General features: G+C 40.7%; 1 protein-coding gene across 1 annotated transcript in view; it reads right to left on the bottom strand.

Annotated features, from left to right (window-relative positions):
- Positions 1-17,659, bottom strand: part of TANGO6 (transport and golgi organization 6 homolog) — a 273,346-nt gene that overhangs the window by 219,020 nt on the left and 36,667 nt on the right. Inside the window, 1 exon segment of the mRNA XM_014591005.1 lies at positions 17,170-17,252. Coding sequence (XP_014446491.1) covers positions 17,170-17,252 — 83 coding nt within the window.

The raw sequence follows: 17,659 nt of genomic DNA, 5'->3' as shown, positions 1-17,659 counted from the left end.
AGGGGCCAGCAGATAGCATAATGGTTACATTGCTGGATTCCCCATGGTCAATCACAGTTCAAGTCCTGGACTCAATGGCCTAAAACTCATGCCAGGTGCATGTGTGTGCATGTCTAAAATCCTGGGAGGAGAAGGGATTGGGGCATGGCCATCCCCCTTGGGGAGTGATTTCTCACTTTCCCTCTTACTGCCTCTGTTCCCCCACCCTTCAGTGCATATGCCTTAAGGCAAAAATAAATAAATAAATAAATAAATAAATAAATAAGGAAAAGGAAGTTTAATGAGGCTCTATGTATAGAAACAGTACTGATACAGGAATCGGTGTTGTTTATGAAAAACCGCAGGCCAGGCCATGGAAACACTTTTACAAGCTGGAAACATCTCTGTGCTTTTCCACCAAACCCTGTCCCTTTGATTAACACTGATTTTTCATACCCCTTATGTTTCCCAACTCCTGTGGAGCCTGATAACTAAGGAGCCTGCTTCCTATGTGCTCTAATTTCCATAAGTCCAGCTAAATGGAGTGCCTTGTGCAACAGTATTCAGAAGTAATGTGCAGGCCTAATTATGATATCACCAATTACAGGAGATAAGAGGAGAGTTTCCTCCAGATAATTTAACAGCCTACTGTCTGGTTCCGAGCCTCTGTTCTCAGAGGTAATTAATGCCCATAGACCCATCCTTTCTTTCTTTTTTTTAAGAATTATTTATTTGAATTTTATTATTGTTGCTATTTGTTTATTTTTAAAATTGGACCAGAAAGAGATAGAGAAAGGAGAGTGAGAAAGCAAGCTGCCAGGTCCAGGACTCAAACCATGATCAGCCATGTAGGAGTCCAGTGTTTCAACAATACCACCTGCCAGCCCGGAGCCACCCTTTCTTATCAAGCATCTTTTATACAAAACAAAACAAGAAGTGTTGGTGGCATAGTGGTGAGCATAGCTGTCTTCCAAAACAAAACTAGAAACAAATACAAGAATTAAATCTCCATTATTTATGGGCTTGAAAGGCACAAGCACTTCAAATTTTTTTGTGGGGGAGAGGTTTTTGCTATAGGGTGTGTGCTTGCCAGAAAGACAGAGGCAGAGAGACAGAAAGGGAGAAATCACCCCCTTAGCGGGGATAGCCATGTTCCAATCCCTTCTCCTCATCCTCTTCTTGGGATTTTTGGCACGCACACACACACACACACACACACACACACACACACGCCTGGTGTGAGTTTAAGCCACCGGATACAGGACTCAAACTGTGGTCAACTACATGGGAGTCCAGTGACATACCCATTACACCAACTGCTGGCCCCACGCCTCAAACTTTAACATGAAGTCAATCAAGCACATTTTTCAGAAGTATATGATGTTGTTAATAAATTCCTCTAATTTTGGGGACCAAAAAGAAAGGCAGAAAAGAAAAGAAAAGTTAAAATAATTTAAAAAAAAAAAAAAAGAGGAAATCTTGTTTAATTGAAAGGTTTTCTGGTTACTCAAAGTATTTATACAATTAAGAATCACCAAACAAAATATCAAGAGATGAAAAAGCTGAAGCAGGGAAGGGAGAGACAGGGTCTGGAGGAAACTCTTGAACGGTCTGCTATGAAAAATCCTCTCTGACTTTAAGTGATGTGGCACTTTGCAGAAAAAATGAACTTCCATATCTATTTGTGGTTTTTTCAGTATAAACATGTAGGAAGAGTGGAGGGCAAAATAAGAGACCAGAATGGATCTATGAAAACCACAATAGCCCAGAACAGATTAGACGAGGATACAGACTGGTATCGATGATTCTGATGGCACACTGGGAATTTCCACATTCCTTTATGATGGCACCTTGACTTTCTTTCCCAGATCCAGTCATGAGATGGGGTGTCTGCAGTTATGCCTTACAACTCTCCATTTAATTTAGAGGACTGCTCTACAACAGATAATAGGTTCATAATTCTGGATACTCTAAACTATGGATCATACACTACCATAACTCTTTGTCTACTTGAGTGGGAACTCCCTGAAGGCAGAGGTTGACTCTTAGTTACTTCTGTATCTGTAAACCTGAAAAGTGTCTGGCATTCAGCAAATGCTTGGTGAATGTTTTTGAGACTGACTAAATTAAAGACTTAATAAACAGGAGTCAAATGATAAATGCAATGCTCTGTGAGGCTGATCAACATGGGGTGGTCCTGGTTCCTGTCTGGATACCTCCCTGAGTATGCTAGGCCTGGCAGAGGCTAGGGGTGGATAGAAGTAGCAAAACCCTGCTGCTTCTGCTCTCTCTCTCATGGAAGAAATAAGGATACAAAAACATTTTTTAATTAAATAAAAAAGAATGATGGGGCCAGCAGGAAGCATAAAGGTTAAGGCATTGGACTCACACATGGTCAATGGTGGTTCAAGTCCCAGACTCAGTGACTTGAAACTAACACTGGACATGTGCACATGTGTGCCCAAAATCCCAAGAGAAGAATGGAGGAAAGATGACTGCTGCATGGGCATCCCTCCAGGGGAATGATTTCTCAATTTATGTCTGTCTGTCTTTCCAGTGAGCAGATACACCTTATAGCAAAAGTCTCTCGAGAAAAAAAAAAAAAGAAAAAGAAAAAAAGAATGAACCAACAGTAAGATTGCCATTTATTTTCTTAAGAGTTTGATTTTTGTGAGGAAGTTACAATGTTCTCTATATTTTCATTTTTTTACAAGCTGTAGCTCTGGATGGACCAGCTGGTGGCTTGGTGGTTAAGGCAGCTATATCCTACATAGTTGACTGCATGATTTGAGTCTCAGAACCAGCGGCTTGAAAAACACACCAGGCGTGTGTGTGTATGTGCCCAAAATCTCAGGTCATCTATCCTGAGAAGTACTTTCTCACTTCCTCTCTCTCCAGTGAGTGCACATACCCTATAGTAAAATAAATAAATAAATAGATAAAAGCTATGGCCAGAAACTATTTGATTGTTGCTAATTAAATGAAGAAAATCATAGACCACCAGCCATGGAAAGGACAGCAGACTTAACAAAAGAAGATTGGATTTTATTTTATTTTATTTTATTTTGGAGAGGTTTTTGCTACAGGGTGCGTGTGCTTGCCAGACAGACAGACCGAGACAGAGAGATAGAAAGCAATAAATCACCCCCCGGGGGGGGATGGTCACGCCGCAATCCCTTCTCCTCTATTCTCCTCTCGGGATCTTAGGCACGCACGCACACGCACCAGGTGCGAGTTTTAAGCCACCAGGTCTGGGACGCAAACCGTGGTCAACTATGTGGGAGTCCAGCAACAGAGCCATTATGCTAACTGCTGGTCCCGAAGATTGAGTTTTATACGGGCTTCTTCAATATCTCTCTTTAATATCTGAAGAGGATATTTCTGTGAAGGATTAATTAGAAATTTAAATTAAAAGAGGAAAAAAAAAGACTCAGAGGAATCAAGACTGTGAAAGTATTAAGAATAAATACGCATTTCTGTTTCAAAGCAAACAAAAAATAAAAACAAAATAGAAAGGAGTCCTCACATGCTCCATTTCACATTCTTCAGACTTCATTTCAATGGTAAACACATCCCTCAGATACTACTGCAGAGGGGACCAGCAGGTGGCGTTGTGGTTAAGGTGCTGGACATTCCCACATGGCCGACCAGACTTCAAGTCCTGAATCTGGTGGCTTGCTTTCTCACTTCTTCTCTGTCTCACGCTCACCCTCTGTCTCTCTCTGGTCAAAATAAAATTAAAAAAAAAAAAATAAAAAAGAATGAATAAATAAAATTAAATAATTATTTTTTTAAAAAAAGATACTACTGCAGAGTAGTTGAAGGGGGACTGGAAAGTCAGGAATAGGGAATGTGGGTGTCTCTGCCACCTATGTGATTGCCCAAAATGCCATGCTAAGTAAGTGAAAGTGGCTAAAGCATGTAAATCTCTATAGGTACCAGTTTTCTCATTTACAATGTAGGTATTGTTACACTTTTGGCACAAGGAGCAATTAAGATAGCTCATGTTAAAGTCTTTTGTAAAAGACACAGCAAATGCTAAATTTATTCCTAAATACACACACACACACACACACGATAAGAATACCTAGTACTGGAATTTTTTTATTTTTATTTTTATTTTTTTTGCTATGTAGATCATGTGCACTTGCCAGAGAAAGAGAAAGACGACGAGAGTGAGCAAGTAAGCACCCTCACACCCAGGAGATGGCCATGCTGCAATCCCTTCTCCTCCATTCCCCACTCAGGATTTTGGGCATGCTCAAAATGCACCAGCATGTTCTTCAAGCCACCAGGTCCAGCACTCAAACCACATAGCTGGCTCTGTGGGATCCAGCCACCTTAATCACCGTGCTACCTAGCTGGCCCCCTATTTTGCTATTTTTGATGCACTGTAAGTAGAATTATGTCTTAATTAATGGTCCTATCTTGTACATGTGTGGAAATACAAACATAATGGGTCTATTTGGAATCAAACTGATTGGATTCTAATACTGAAATCAGCACAGGCTGGAACTTGATTTACCTCAGTTAAAGATTAAACTAGTCAACTACTACCTTCTAAAACATTACAGTGATCCTTTTGATAGTAGTGTTCCAGAACTAATGTTGCTGAGTTTAATTAAGACTTGTGCAGAAAAAAAAAAAAAAAAGAACAAGGCAAGTTACCTAATATAGCAAGTATTTTGCACTGTGCATGCTTTCAAGAACATACGGCATAAAATAGTGTTTTTAAAAAAGAATTTTCTTGAACCAAAAGGAAACTGACAGCTTTTTAAGTACTTATGTGCTACAGTATGTTATGAACCTAACAAAAGTTACCTTATTTCATCTCCACAACTTAAGTATTAAGTAAATTATCTAAGTTCACAGGGATAGTCAGCCTAGGTCACAGACTCCAATGTAGATCTGACTGGCTCAAAGGTCCAGTACTTTCAACTATATTATACCACAGAGTCTGAACCACGGCATTTAGAAAATCTAACATCTGCAACTCCCACAGCCCTGAAAGATTTTTTTGGTCATGAATTTGTTTGTAATTCAAGGTCATGATTCAACTGTGGACAGCAATTTCCAAAAAGAATGATTGCCTTTAGGGAGGGGCCAAGATATGAAGGAAACTAACTTTCCACTATAAAGCCTTTTGTGCTTCTTAAATTACCATGTGCAGATATTATGTTTTCTTGACACAGAAAGAGGGAATGAGAGACAGAGGAGAAAAAATTGGTTCCCAGACTACCCCTTTCACTCACTAGCTGTGTGATACAGAACAAGTCAGTTCATACAATCTTGGATCTTGTTTCCTTTCCTATAAAATGAGGGTTAATTTGCCAACATTGATGAAATATCACTAAGAGTGGACCCTAGTATAAACTATGAATTTTGGATGCTAATGATATGTCAGCGTGGGTTCATCAGTTGTAACAAATGTACCACACAAGTGGGGGATGTTGATAGTGGTTTGAGAGACTATCTGGTTTAGCCTTAGAGTCTCATATTTTGTAGGAACATTCTGAGATGTTCCCACAAGAAAGAAATCACCTAAAGCAGCATTTCTCAAAAGGTATCCCCATCATTAAGTGATGTGCAATTATGTATGGGAACCTTCTGTACTTGGCACTAAATTTTTTTTAAAGAATTACTCTATTTTAAACTTTATTTTAAAATTGTATTTATTTTAATTTGACCAGAGAGGGACAGAGAGAGAGAGAAAGTGAGAAAGCAAGCCGCCAGGTCTGAGACTTGAACCGTGGTCAGCCATGTGGGAGTTGTTCACCCCTAACCACCACGCCACCTGCTGGCCCCGCCACTGAATTCTGCTATGAACCTAAAACTGCTCTTAAAAATAGAGTCTATTTTTTAAAGGTTTTTGCCAAAGGTCATGTGCACTCACTGGAAAGAGACAGAGAGAGAGAAAGTGAGAAAAGTGAGAAATAACTCCCCAGGGAGATGTCCATGACATTGTCCCCTCTCCATTCTCTTATCAAGATTTGAGGCATGCATGAACACACACCTAGTGTGAATATTCAAGTGCCAGGTCTAGGACTCGAACCACTGTCAGTGATGTGGGAATCCAGCATCCTAACCACCATACTGCTGGCCCCAATAAAATCTTTTTTTGGGGAGAGGTTTTTGCTATAGGGCGTGTGCACTCGCCGGAAAGACAGAGAGAGACTGAGAGACAGATAGTGAGAAATCATCCCCTGGAGGGATGGTCACACCGCAATCCCATCTCCTTCATTCCCCTCTCAGGATCTTGGGCACTCATGCACACATGCCCGGCGTGAGTTTAAGCCACCAGGTCTGGGATTCAAACTGTGGTCAACTACGTGGGAGTCCAGCGATGTAGCCTTTATGCCATCTGCTGGTCCCAAAATCTATTTTTTTAAAAATGAAGGGTATTAAGTTATTTCTAAAGTCCCTTCTAGTTCTAAGATCCTATTCTTCTAATTTACTTTGTAAATCTAATTAAAAATTCAGAAAGAAAAGTCAAATGTCCTATCTGACAGAGTAATTGTAATTAGAAATTCACTAAGAATAGATGGAGAAAAAGACTTGTATGATTATAGTCAAAATTCCCTGAATCTGGGCCTGCAAGTGACGTGGTAGTTAAGAGCCCTGTATTCCCACATGGCCAACCGCAGTTCAAGTCCCAGACCTGGTGGCTTACTTTCTCACTTTCCCTCTCTGTCTCTCACTCTGTCCCTCTCTGGTCAAATTAAAATAAGTAAATAAATAAATAGAGTTAAATAAAACAATTCTTTTTCTTTTAATTCCCCAAATCTGGTAACAGATAAAATGGAAATAATAACGTAGAAAATAAACTAAGTATGTTCTAGTCTCCTAACTGTAACATTTCTTCAGCTTTCAGGAAGTCTCAGGCAAATATTCTTAATACTAAAAGGAAACATTTTCCCTCATATCAGAATCTGGCCAGCCTTCTTAAGAGCAATAAAATGCCCAAATGAAAAATAATCTCACTTCTTATATTCTGTCCTACCCAGGACGATCTCTGAGTAATCTAGACCTCTGTTCACTTCTCTAGGAAAAGAAACCCTATTTACTCCCTCTCTTACCAGAGAGGACAAAAGTATTTAAGGGCAAGCCCCACAACCTGGTGGTTAAGGGAACCAGATCCCACATAGACCACAGTCCAAACCCTGGCCTTACAGTGTGAATAACACACCAGGTACCTGTGCATGCATGCCCCAAATCCCAACAGGATGGAGAAATGGAGGGGAAGGCACTGAGGTGTGACCACACCTCACTGGAGGGTGCTCTCTCCCTCTCTTTCTCTCTCTTTCTGGCAAACATGCTTTCTTCTGGCAGTTAAAAAAAAGATTTTTAAGCATTCTAGGGATTGGGCCCCAGACATTCAGAGTCAGGAGACAGAATGAGGAGCAATTGGACTAAAAATTATTTGAGCAGCATATTCCCTTTTTGGCTTAGGTAATTCTACCAGATGTAAGGTACATACATAGAAGCTTTTATAATTTGTTGCTTCTAATTCTGCAACAGCCTTAAAAGTCAGATAACCAATCTGACCAGGACTGTAAATAACGTAAAGGTGACACCAGCTCAGGAACTAGAGGGCTCTGCAGTTAGGGCACAGCCTTTGAGATGGCAGCAGGATGGTGACTGTGACAACATGAGTGACACAGGAAGTCAGATGCTGCCAAGTAAGACACCAAGATAATACGTACTTAAAACTCTAGAGTAAGATACCAGACAAACACAAGAACAGATTGGGGTTGTAAAAACTCATTATCCAGAAATAGGATACAGAAGGATCAAATGTGTGGCAACGCAGAGGAGACTAATAAGGAAGATTTCTCTGAAGAGAGTAGTTGGTGAGCCAGGTGTCCCACCCAACCTGACAATAGTAAAAAGACAAATGGCCCAATTTAAGGATCTCTTTTTTCTTCTTTTTTTAATGATTTTTTTTTTTTTTTTTTGCCATGGGGTGCATGTACTTGCTGGAGAGAGACAATGAGAGGGACAGAGAGAAATCACCCCCCTAAGAGAGGATGGCGATGCCGTGACACCTTCCATGATGCCTTCTGCTCCATTCTTCTCTCCTCTTAGGATTTTGGACACACACATATGCCTGGTATGATTTTCAAGTCTCTGGATATAGGACTCAAACTGGAGTCAGCCATGTAGGAGTCTAGTGCCTTAACCAGCACACCATCTGTTGACCCCATACCAACTTAAGGATTTTTTTTTTTTTTGGTCGCAATCTCTTCTCCTCTATTCTCCTCTCGGGATCTTGGGCATGCATGCACATGCGCCTGGCGTGAATTTAAGCCACTGGGTCCAGGACTCGAACCACAGTAGACTACATGGGAGTCCAGTGACATAGCCATTACGCCAAGTGTTGGTCCCACCAACTTAAGGATCTTAACAGACATTTCTTCAAAGATGATAAACAAATTGCCAACAAGCATGAGAAAAACTGCTCAATATCATCAGCCATCAGGGAAATATAAATCCAAACTATAATGAGATACTACTGTTCACCTACTAGGATGGATATAATAAAAAGACAAATAACAGCAAGTGTTGGCCATGATGTGGAAAGCTGGAGCCCTAACAGATTATTGGTAGTTGGGAAAAATAGTACAGCCTCTTGGGAAAACAGTCTGGCAGTTTCTCAAAAGATTACAGATAAAATCATGTTTCGTCAATTCTACTCTTAAGTATATGGTGTGTGTGTATGTATGTGTGTGTGTGTGTGTGTGTGTGTGTGTGTATGTAGGTGTGTGTGTATATATTTACATGTATCCTCTGGTTGATAACTATACCAATATCTATATATATAGATATAGATATATTGGGTTGTCAAAAAAGTCATGATGTATTTCTTTTTACCTTTTTTTAATGTTTTTTTGCCTTAGGGGGTGCATGTGCTTGCAGAGAGAGACAGAGACAGAGATGGTGAGAGATAAAAGTGAGAAATCACTTGGGGTAGGGGGGCGGTGGTGGCCACACTGCAATCCATTCTTTTCCCAGGATCTTGGGCACGCACACACACATGCCTGGAGTGATTTTTAAGCCACCAGGTCCAGGACTTGAATCATATAGGAGTCATATGAGAGTCTAGCTATATAACTACCACTACGTTATCTGCTCATGAAACATTTTAATAACCTAAACATAATAGCAACATTATTTAAAACAGTCAAATGGTGGAAATAACCCAAATGTCCCACAATAGATAAATGGAAAAACAAAAGTGGTATATTCATACAACAGAATACTATTCGGCAATAAAAAAGAATAAAGTGGGGCCAGCGTGTGGCATGGTGGTTAAAGACGCTGGATTCCCACATGGCCGACTGTGGTTTGAGTCCTGGACCTGGCGGCTTGCTTTCTCACTTTCTCTTTCTCTCTCTTTCTCTCTCTCTCTCTCTCTCTCCCTCTCTGGTCAAATTTAAATAAACAAATAAATAAATAAAAAATAAAGTTAAATAAAATAATTTTAAAAAAAAGAATAAAGTAATCCTTCATCCTATAATATGGATGAACTTTTTAAAAAATTTTTTATTCATTATCATTATTATTTTTTTTTATTTGACTAGAGAAACTGAGAAAGAGAGTAAGTGAGAAAGCAAGCCACCAGGTCCAGGACTTGAACCGTGGCTGGCCATGAGGGAATCCAGCACCTTAACCACCATGCACCTACCAGCCCATGGGTAAACTTTAAAAACATCATACTGGGACTAGTAGATGGCATAAAAGTTATAGTGCTGGACTCCCACATAGTCGACAGCGGTTCCTGGACCTGGTGACTTACAACTCATGCCGGGCATGAGTGCATGCATGCTCAAAATCCCGAGAGGAGAATGGAGGACAAGGGATTGTGGCATGGCGATACCCCTGGGGGATGATTTCTTGCTTTCTGTCTCTCCCATGAACACATACCCTATATAGAGCATGCACCCTATAGTAAAAATCTTACAAAACAAACGAATAAACAAAAATCATACTAAGTAAAAGAAGTCGATCACAACAGACGACTTACTATACAATACCTTCTCTTTTTTTTAGTGCCACATGCAAGTGTGCACGTGCTTGCTAGAGAAAGAGAGAGAGAAAAGCATTCTCCAGTAGGTATGGTCACAGCACTATCCTTTTCCCTCTATTTCTGTATCTTATCAGGATTTGGAGCATGTACATATACATGCCTTATGTGATTTTCAAATGCCTGGGGCAGGGACTCTAACCACATTCAGCCACGTGGGATCTGGCTCCCCAAGCACAAGGCCTAACCTCTGTACTATGAGGCCAGCTCTGTGTATGCTATTTACATAAAATGTCCAGAATAGGCAAATCTATAGAAATAGGAAGTAGATTAGTTGCTACTGCTGTGGTCAGGGCTGGGAGAATCATGAATGGCAACTAATGGATACAGGGTTTCTTTCATTATTATTATTTTTTTTTTAGAGAGATTTTTACCATAGGGTATGCTCACCAGAGACAGAAAGCAAGAAATCACCTTCCGGGGTGGGGATGGCACACCACAATCTTCTCCTCTCTTATCTTCCTGGGATTTGGGGCATGCACAAACACATGCACATACGCTCGGCATAGTTTCAAGCTGCTGGGTCTGAGACTAGAACCACATCCACCATATGATCATGTTCAGCAACGTAACCATCATGTCATCTGCTGGTCCCCAGGGTTTCTTTTAGGCCGCACAAAAATATTCTCAATTTAGATTGTGATGATGGTTGCACAACCTTATAAATATATTAAAAAACACTGAACTGTACACTTTCAACTGGCAGACTTTATGTAATACAAGTTTCATCTCAATAAATCTATCGAGAAGAAAAAGAGAGAGACAGGGAGGGAGGAAAAAGAACTGGAAATGTTCCCAGTGTGTTGCTAGATCAATTGACCCAACCCAGATGTTTTCTCTATTTCCTGCCTTTGAGCTGTACTCTATAATTAAGTATTAACAGAAAGTTAATAAAGACAACACATCCTTTGTTGCTAAATTTTACAGTGTTTACTATTTTCTCCAGTACACACATTTCCTCTGTCTTCCAACTGCAGCTGGCCTGCCAAAACCTTGTGTAGAGAGAATAATTACCCTTCTACGCCCCTCTTGGTTTCACCACCCAATCCTTGATGCATAATCAAGTGTCTGCAGCAAACTAATTGTTTGCTTGCCTCTTTAGGAGGTTTTACATTCACCAAACTAAGAGGGATTTCCCCCATTTGTAGGCATAAGAAAAGCAAACATTATGCCACCTGCTAGTCCCTTGTTTTGCTTTTCTTTTCCTAAAGGCAGTTTAATGACTTAAGAACTACTAAGAAAAGGAGCTGGACAGTAGTGCAGAGGTAAAATGTGTTGATTCATGAGGCTAACCCACATGGCAAGGTTCTGAATTCATGTCTGGAGACTTCTCTCAGTACTCCAGGAATGCACATTCCTGTGATCTGGGGCTGGCAAGGCTAGGGATTGACTGCAGCATCAAGACCCTGTAGGGGGTGCTGTCTTTCTCTTCTTTTTTTTCTTGTTCATGGAAGAAATAAGTAACTAAACTTAAAAAAAGACAGACAGACAATGAAGGTTTTGTAGCAAAGTTTAGTCACAATCAGTACTCTTGCCCTGATCGGACATTCAAGTCCTTCTGATATCCACACTAAACTATTTATTTTAAACACTTATTTATTTATTTATTTACCCATCTATTTATTTGTCTGGGACTTGAACCAAGGTTGGTCATGTGGGAATCCAGAACCTTAGCCACCATGCCACCTGCTGGCCCCCACACCCAACGATCTAATAGTTTTCTATCACAATATTCCTTAGGTGAACCGTGACTGAATGTGATCTTTCTAGAAGTTGGCAGGAAATTGTTCTCTAATTCAGAACATTTGCTTTCTTTTTCATTTTTATTTTTTTAAGACAAATTTTTGCTATAAGGCATGTGCACTTGCCAGAAAGACAGATAAAAAGTGAGAATCCCCCCAGGGGGTTGGCCATGCCACAATCCCTTTTTTTTATTTATTTAACTTTATTTGTTATTATTTATTTTTGTTTTAATGTGACCAGAGAAAGACAGAGAGACAAAAGGAAAGTGAGAAAACAAGCCACCAGGTCCGAAACCTGAACAGATGTCAGCCAAGTGGGAGTCCAGCACCATAACTGCCAAGCCACCTGCTAGTTCCCACACTCCCTTCTCCTCCATTCTCCTCTAGAGATTTTAGGCACACATGCACAGGTGCCATGCGCACACATGTGCCCGGCATGAGTTTTAAGCCACTAGGTCTGGGACTCAAACCACAGTTGACTACGTGGGAGTCCAACGACATAACCATTATATCATCTGCTGGTCCCCAGAATGTTTGCTTTCTAGACTGCCCTATAATTTTTTATCTATCCATAACCTAAAAAGTACTTGCCTATCAATATTCTCCTTTTTTTTTTTAGAGTATTATTTATTTATTTATTTATTTTTGCTATTAGAGCACGTGCACTTGTTGGGGAGACAGAGAGAAAAAAGAGACAGAAAGTGAGAAACCAGCCTCCAGGGAGATGGCCAGGCTACAACTCCTTCTCTTCCATTCTCCTCTCAGAATTTTGGGTACACATGCACATATACCCAGCTTGAGTTTCAAGCTGCCAGCACCAGGAGTCAAACTGTGGTCGGCCACATAAAAGTCTTAACCACTACGCCACCTGGTGGCCTATCAATATTCAAAACAGCAAATAAGATCCATCTTTTCAGGAGTCTACAAATAAAGCATTAAAAAATAAAAACAGGGGGCCGGCAGGTGGCATGGTGGTTAAGGGCGTTGGACTCCCACATGGCTGACCACAGTTCAAGTCCTGGACCTGGCAACTTCCTTTCTCACTTTCTTTCTCTCTCTCTCTCTCTCTCTCTCGCTCGCTCGCTTGCTCGCTCTGTTCCTCTCTGGTCAAAATGAAAATAAATAAATAAAATTTAAATAATAATAAATAAATAAATAGAAAAAGAGCCAGTAGGTGACATGGTGGTTAAAGCACTGGATCCCACATGGCAGACTCCACAGTTCTAGTCTTGGACCCAGCAGCTTAAAAACATGCCAGGTATGTGTGAGTATATGTCCAAAATCCCGAGAGGAAAACAAAGGAGAAGGGATTACGGCATGGCCATCCCTCTTTGAGGGTGATTTCTCTTTTTCCCTCTCTCTTTGTCTCTCTTTGGTGAGCACATGCACCCTATAGTAAAAATCTAAAAAAATTAATTAATTAAAAATAAAAATGGCATTACACCCATTAGGTCACCATGTCAAGTCTTATCTGTAAGCAATTTAATTTCATATTTGTGAGCCTGATCAACCCCATAAAGGGTACATTCCATTTTTTTAAACAGTGAAATTAAATAAAAGGGTAGTAAACATTTCACTTGAGCAATAAAGTGAGTGCTTTGGAGAACAAGTTTTGAATTTTTCTTTTAAAAAAAACATTTAATTCCATTATTATTTTTATAATTTGACCAGAGAGAAAAAAAAAGGGAAAGTGAGAAAGCAAACCACCAGGTCCAGGATTCAAACTGTAGTCGGCCATGTGGGAATCTAGTACCTTTAACCACCATGCCACCTGCCAGCCCTGAAGTTTCTCCTTTTTTTGATATTTTTTTCTTGCTACAGGGTGTATGCACTCACCATAGAGAAACAGAAAGCAAGAAATTACCTCCCAGTGAAGATGACCACACTTCAATCCCTTCTCCTGCATTCTACTCTCAGGATTTTGGACACACATGTGCCCAGCATGCGTTTCAAGTCACTGGGTCTGGAACTTGAACTGCAGTCGACCATGTGAGTCCAGAATCTTAACCACTACACTACCTGTTGGTCTTGAGTTTTGAATTTTTAACCATGCATGTTATATCTACAAATTTATCAGTATCACATAGAAAGCTTAAAACTAAACAAAACAGGGAACCAGCAGTTAGCGTAATGGCTATGTCGCTGGACTCCCACGTAGTCGACCGTGGTTCGAGTCCTGGACACGGTGGCTTAAAACTCACGCCGGACGCGTGTGCATACGTGCCCAAGATCCCGAGAGGAGAATGGAGGAGAAGGGACTGCGGCGTGACCATCCCCCCTGGGGGGTGATTTCTCGCTTTCTGTCTCTATGTCTCTCTCTGTCTGTCTGGCGAGTGCACGCGCCATATAGTGAAAAAAAAAAAAACTAAACAAAACAGGGATCAGCAGATAGCATAACAAAACAGGGATCAGCAGATAGCATAATGGTTACGTCACTATACTCTGTAGACTGCAGTTTGAGTCCCCGGCCCGGTGGCTTCGAACTCACACTAGACACGTATTTGTGCATGCCCAAAATCCCAAAATGAGAATGGAAGAAAAGGGACTGAGGTATGGCCATCCCTCCTTGGGGGGGTGGTATCTTGTTTTCTGTCCCTATGTCTCTCTGGCAAGTGCATGCACCCTATAGCAAAAATATCTAAAAAAAAAAAAAAAAAAAAAAAAAAAAAAAACACAAAAAACTAGGGGCCAGCAGGCAGTGTGGTAGTTGAGGCTCTAGACTCCCACATGGCCAACCACGGTTAAAGTCCCAGACCTCATTGCTTGCTTTCTAATTCTCCCTTTCTCTCTGTCTGTCTCTCTGGTCAAAATTAAAGAATGATAATAAATAAAATAAAAAGTAAATAAATCTTGGAAAACAAAACTAAACAAAACAATTAAGGCCAGTAAGTGGTGTGTTTCTTTTAAGTTTATTTACTTACTTCTTTGATGAGAGTGAGAGAAACACAGGCACACCTACAACAGTCTTCATACTGCACTCTAATCCCATCCTCAGCCAACCAATCACGGGTACATGCATGCATGCCCAGCACATACAGAAAGGCCTCAGGACGCACATCTGGACCTTCCCTTGTGGGTCCAGCATTACAGAACATTATGTTACCACTGTGCCACCAGCTGGCCCCCAAAAACGCTTTAAAGAGGCAAATAACCCAATTTTTTAAATGGACAAAATCCTTAAATAGGTAATTTACAGAAGAGAAAATATGAATGAACCAAAGACACAAAAGAGTTCAACCTCACTAGTAATACGAGAAAAATGCTAATTAAAATTACAACACACGTCACAGACTGGCAGAAATACCCTGGAAACAACTCAAAAGTCTATCAATAGAAGAACAAACAAGTTAAGTGGAGGTACATTCACATAACAGAATAAATCTAGCAGTGAAAATAAATTAATTAATTACATCTGCTACAATCCCATTTTTAAAAATGTTATAAAACACAATAGCTTAAAGGATGAACACAAACTCAGGATGATGTTTCCCTTTGGGTAGGGAGCAAGAGAGATGTGATGAGGAACAGTAGTTAGAGGATTTTAACTGAATTGGCAATGTTTCACCTCTTTTTAAAAAAAATATTGAATTTTATTCATTATCATTGTTTTGTTTTAATTTGACCAGAGAGAGAGTGGGAAAGTAAGAAAGTAAGTTGCCAAGTCTGGGACTGCATGTGGGAGCCCAGCACTTTAACCACCACACCACCTGCCAGCCCCAGTGTTTAACTTCTTTCTTTCTTTTTTAAGAGATTTTTGTTGTAAGGTGCATGTGCTCGCTGGAGAGACAGAGACAGAGAGACAAAAAGCAAGAAATCACCCCCCAGGGGGGATAGCCACAACATAATTCCTTCTCCTCCATTCTCCTCTCGGGATCTTGGGCATGCATGCACACGCGCTGGGTGTGAGTTTAAGCCACTGGGTCGAGGACTTGAACCACAGTCGACTATGTGAGAATCCTGTGACATAACCATTATGCCATCTGCTGGACCCTCAATGTTTAATTTCTTAAGCTCAGTGGTAGGTGCATGAGTATTTTACTCTACGTAACTTTTTAGATGTTTTAGATGGTTATTTCTAGGTGACAGGTACATAGGAGTTCATTATACAATCACTAGGGATGTTTAACATTTTCCCTTTAAATAGTTAAATTTTGAATTATTTCTTTAAAAACTAAATTTAAAATTTTTACTCTAAAACTTTTTGTTGACCACCATAGAAGTGAGAAACATGGAATATACATTATATTACTGGGCCAGACAGGTGATGTGGTGATTAAGGTGGCGGGATCCCACATGGCTGATTGCGCAGTTCACGTTTCAGATCAGCAGCTTGAAAAACACACCAGGTGTGTGTGTGCATACATGCCAAAAATCCTGAGAGGAAAATGGAAGAGAAGGGATGGTGCCTGGTCAACCCCTGTGAGGGATGCTTCCTACTTTCTCTCTCTCTCTCTCTCTCTCTCTCTGGTGAGTGCATGCACCCTGCCTCAAATAAAAAAGAAAATACCTATCTCTTGGCCTGGCTGTGGTGGCACGGCACTAACACAATGCTCTGCAATGCTGGAAGCCACATCAAAGATCAGAGTTCAGCTCACTGTATTCAAGTCGACTTGTATACAATGGGACATGCAGGTGCGTCCATGACCTTGGTGGACTGAAAGGGCTGAAAGGCAGTGCGTGGATGGAAAGAAATCATGACATAGGACATTGTTGAGGGTGCCTGTCTTTATCTTTCTCTCACTCATTAGAAAGAAAAAACTTAAAATTTAGAAGTAACCAGCATAAGGGATTAAGGAAGCCAGATCCTATATGGCTGACTATGATCTGAATTCCAGCCCCAGTGGCTTGAAAAACACGCTGGGCAGGACCAGCAGTTAGCGTAATGGCTGTTGCTGGACTCCCATGTAGCAGACTGCGGTTCGTGTCCCGGACCCGGTGGCTTAAAGCTCACGCCGGGAGCGTGTACGTGCATGTCCAAGATCCCGAGAGGAGAATGGAGGAGAAGGGATTGTGGCATGGCCATCCCCCCAGGGGGTGAGTTCTCGCTTTCTGTCTCTCTGTCTCTCTCTGTCTGTCTGGCGAGCGCACGCGCCCTATGGCAAAAACTTCTCCAAAAAAAAAAAAAAAAAAGAAAGAAAAGAAAAATACGCTGGGCATGTGGGCCTGGGTGTGTCCAAAATCCCAACACTATTACAAAACAGAGAAGAAAGGCTTTCAGTGTGACCACACCCCATTGTGGGTACTTCCTTCCTCATTCTCTCCCTGTCTTTCTGTCTCTCTCTGGTTCATGCCTATGTCTTCTGGCAATAACAAAAGATTATGGACAAATATTAGGTATGAACATTGGTGACCTGAATTACCAACCTTAAACACATCCTCGATACTTCTACTAAGTTCTTCTTCTGTAACCAAAATGGTCCCTGGCACCATGCCACTCTCCGGAATCTCTAGAGACCAAAAAACAAAATTACCCACATATAGAGCCTCATTGAGAATACACTAAGCCTAAGAAGAAATTTTAACTAGAAAGAAGATTTAGTAAGTAACAGCTAAGATCAGAAAATTGACATGGTGGGGCCAGCAGGTTGCATGGTGGTGGGGGCGCTGGACTCCCACTTAGCTGACCGTAGTTTGAGTCCAATACCTAGAGGCTTGCTTTTTCACTTTCCCTTTCTCTCTCTGCCTTTCTCTGGTGAGTACATATGCACTATAGCAAAATAAAATAATAATAATAAATAAGATTAAATAAAAGAAAGAAAACAGACAGGCTACCAATGCACAACAAAGCATTCATACACATTTCATGGAATCTATGATGCCACTGAAAATAGACATACATTGTTATTTTATGTAC

Source organism: Tupaia chinensis, unplaced genomic scaffold, assembly GCF_000334495.1.
Source record: "Tupaia chinensis unplaced genomic scaffold, TupChi_1.0 Scaffold000523_1, whole genome shotgun sequence".
In the NCBI taxonomy this organism is placed as follows: Eukaryota; Metazoa; Chordata; class Mammalia; order Scandentia; family Tupaiidae; genus Tupaia; species Tupaia belangeri.
The sequence above is the reverse complement of the archived record's forward strand: the minus strand, read 5'-3'. Positions and strand labels throughout refer to the sequence as shown.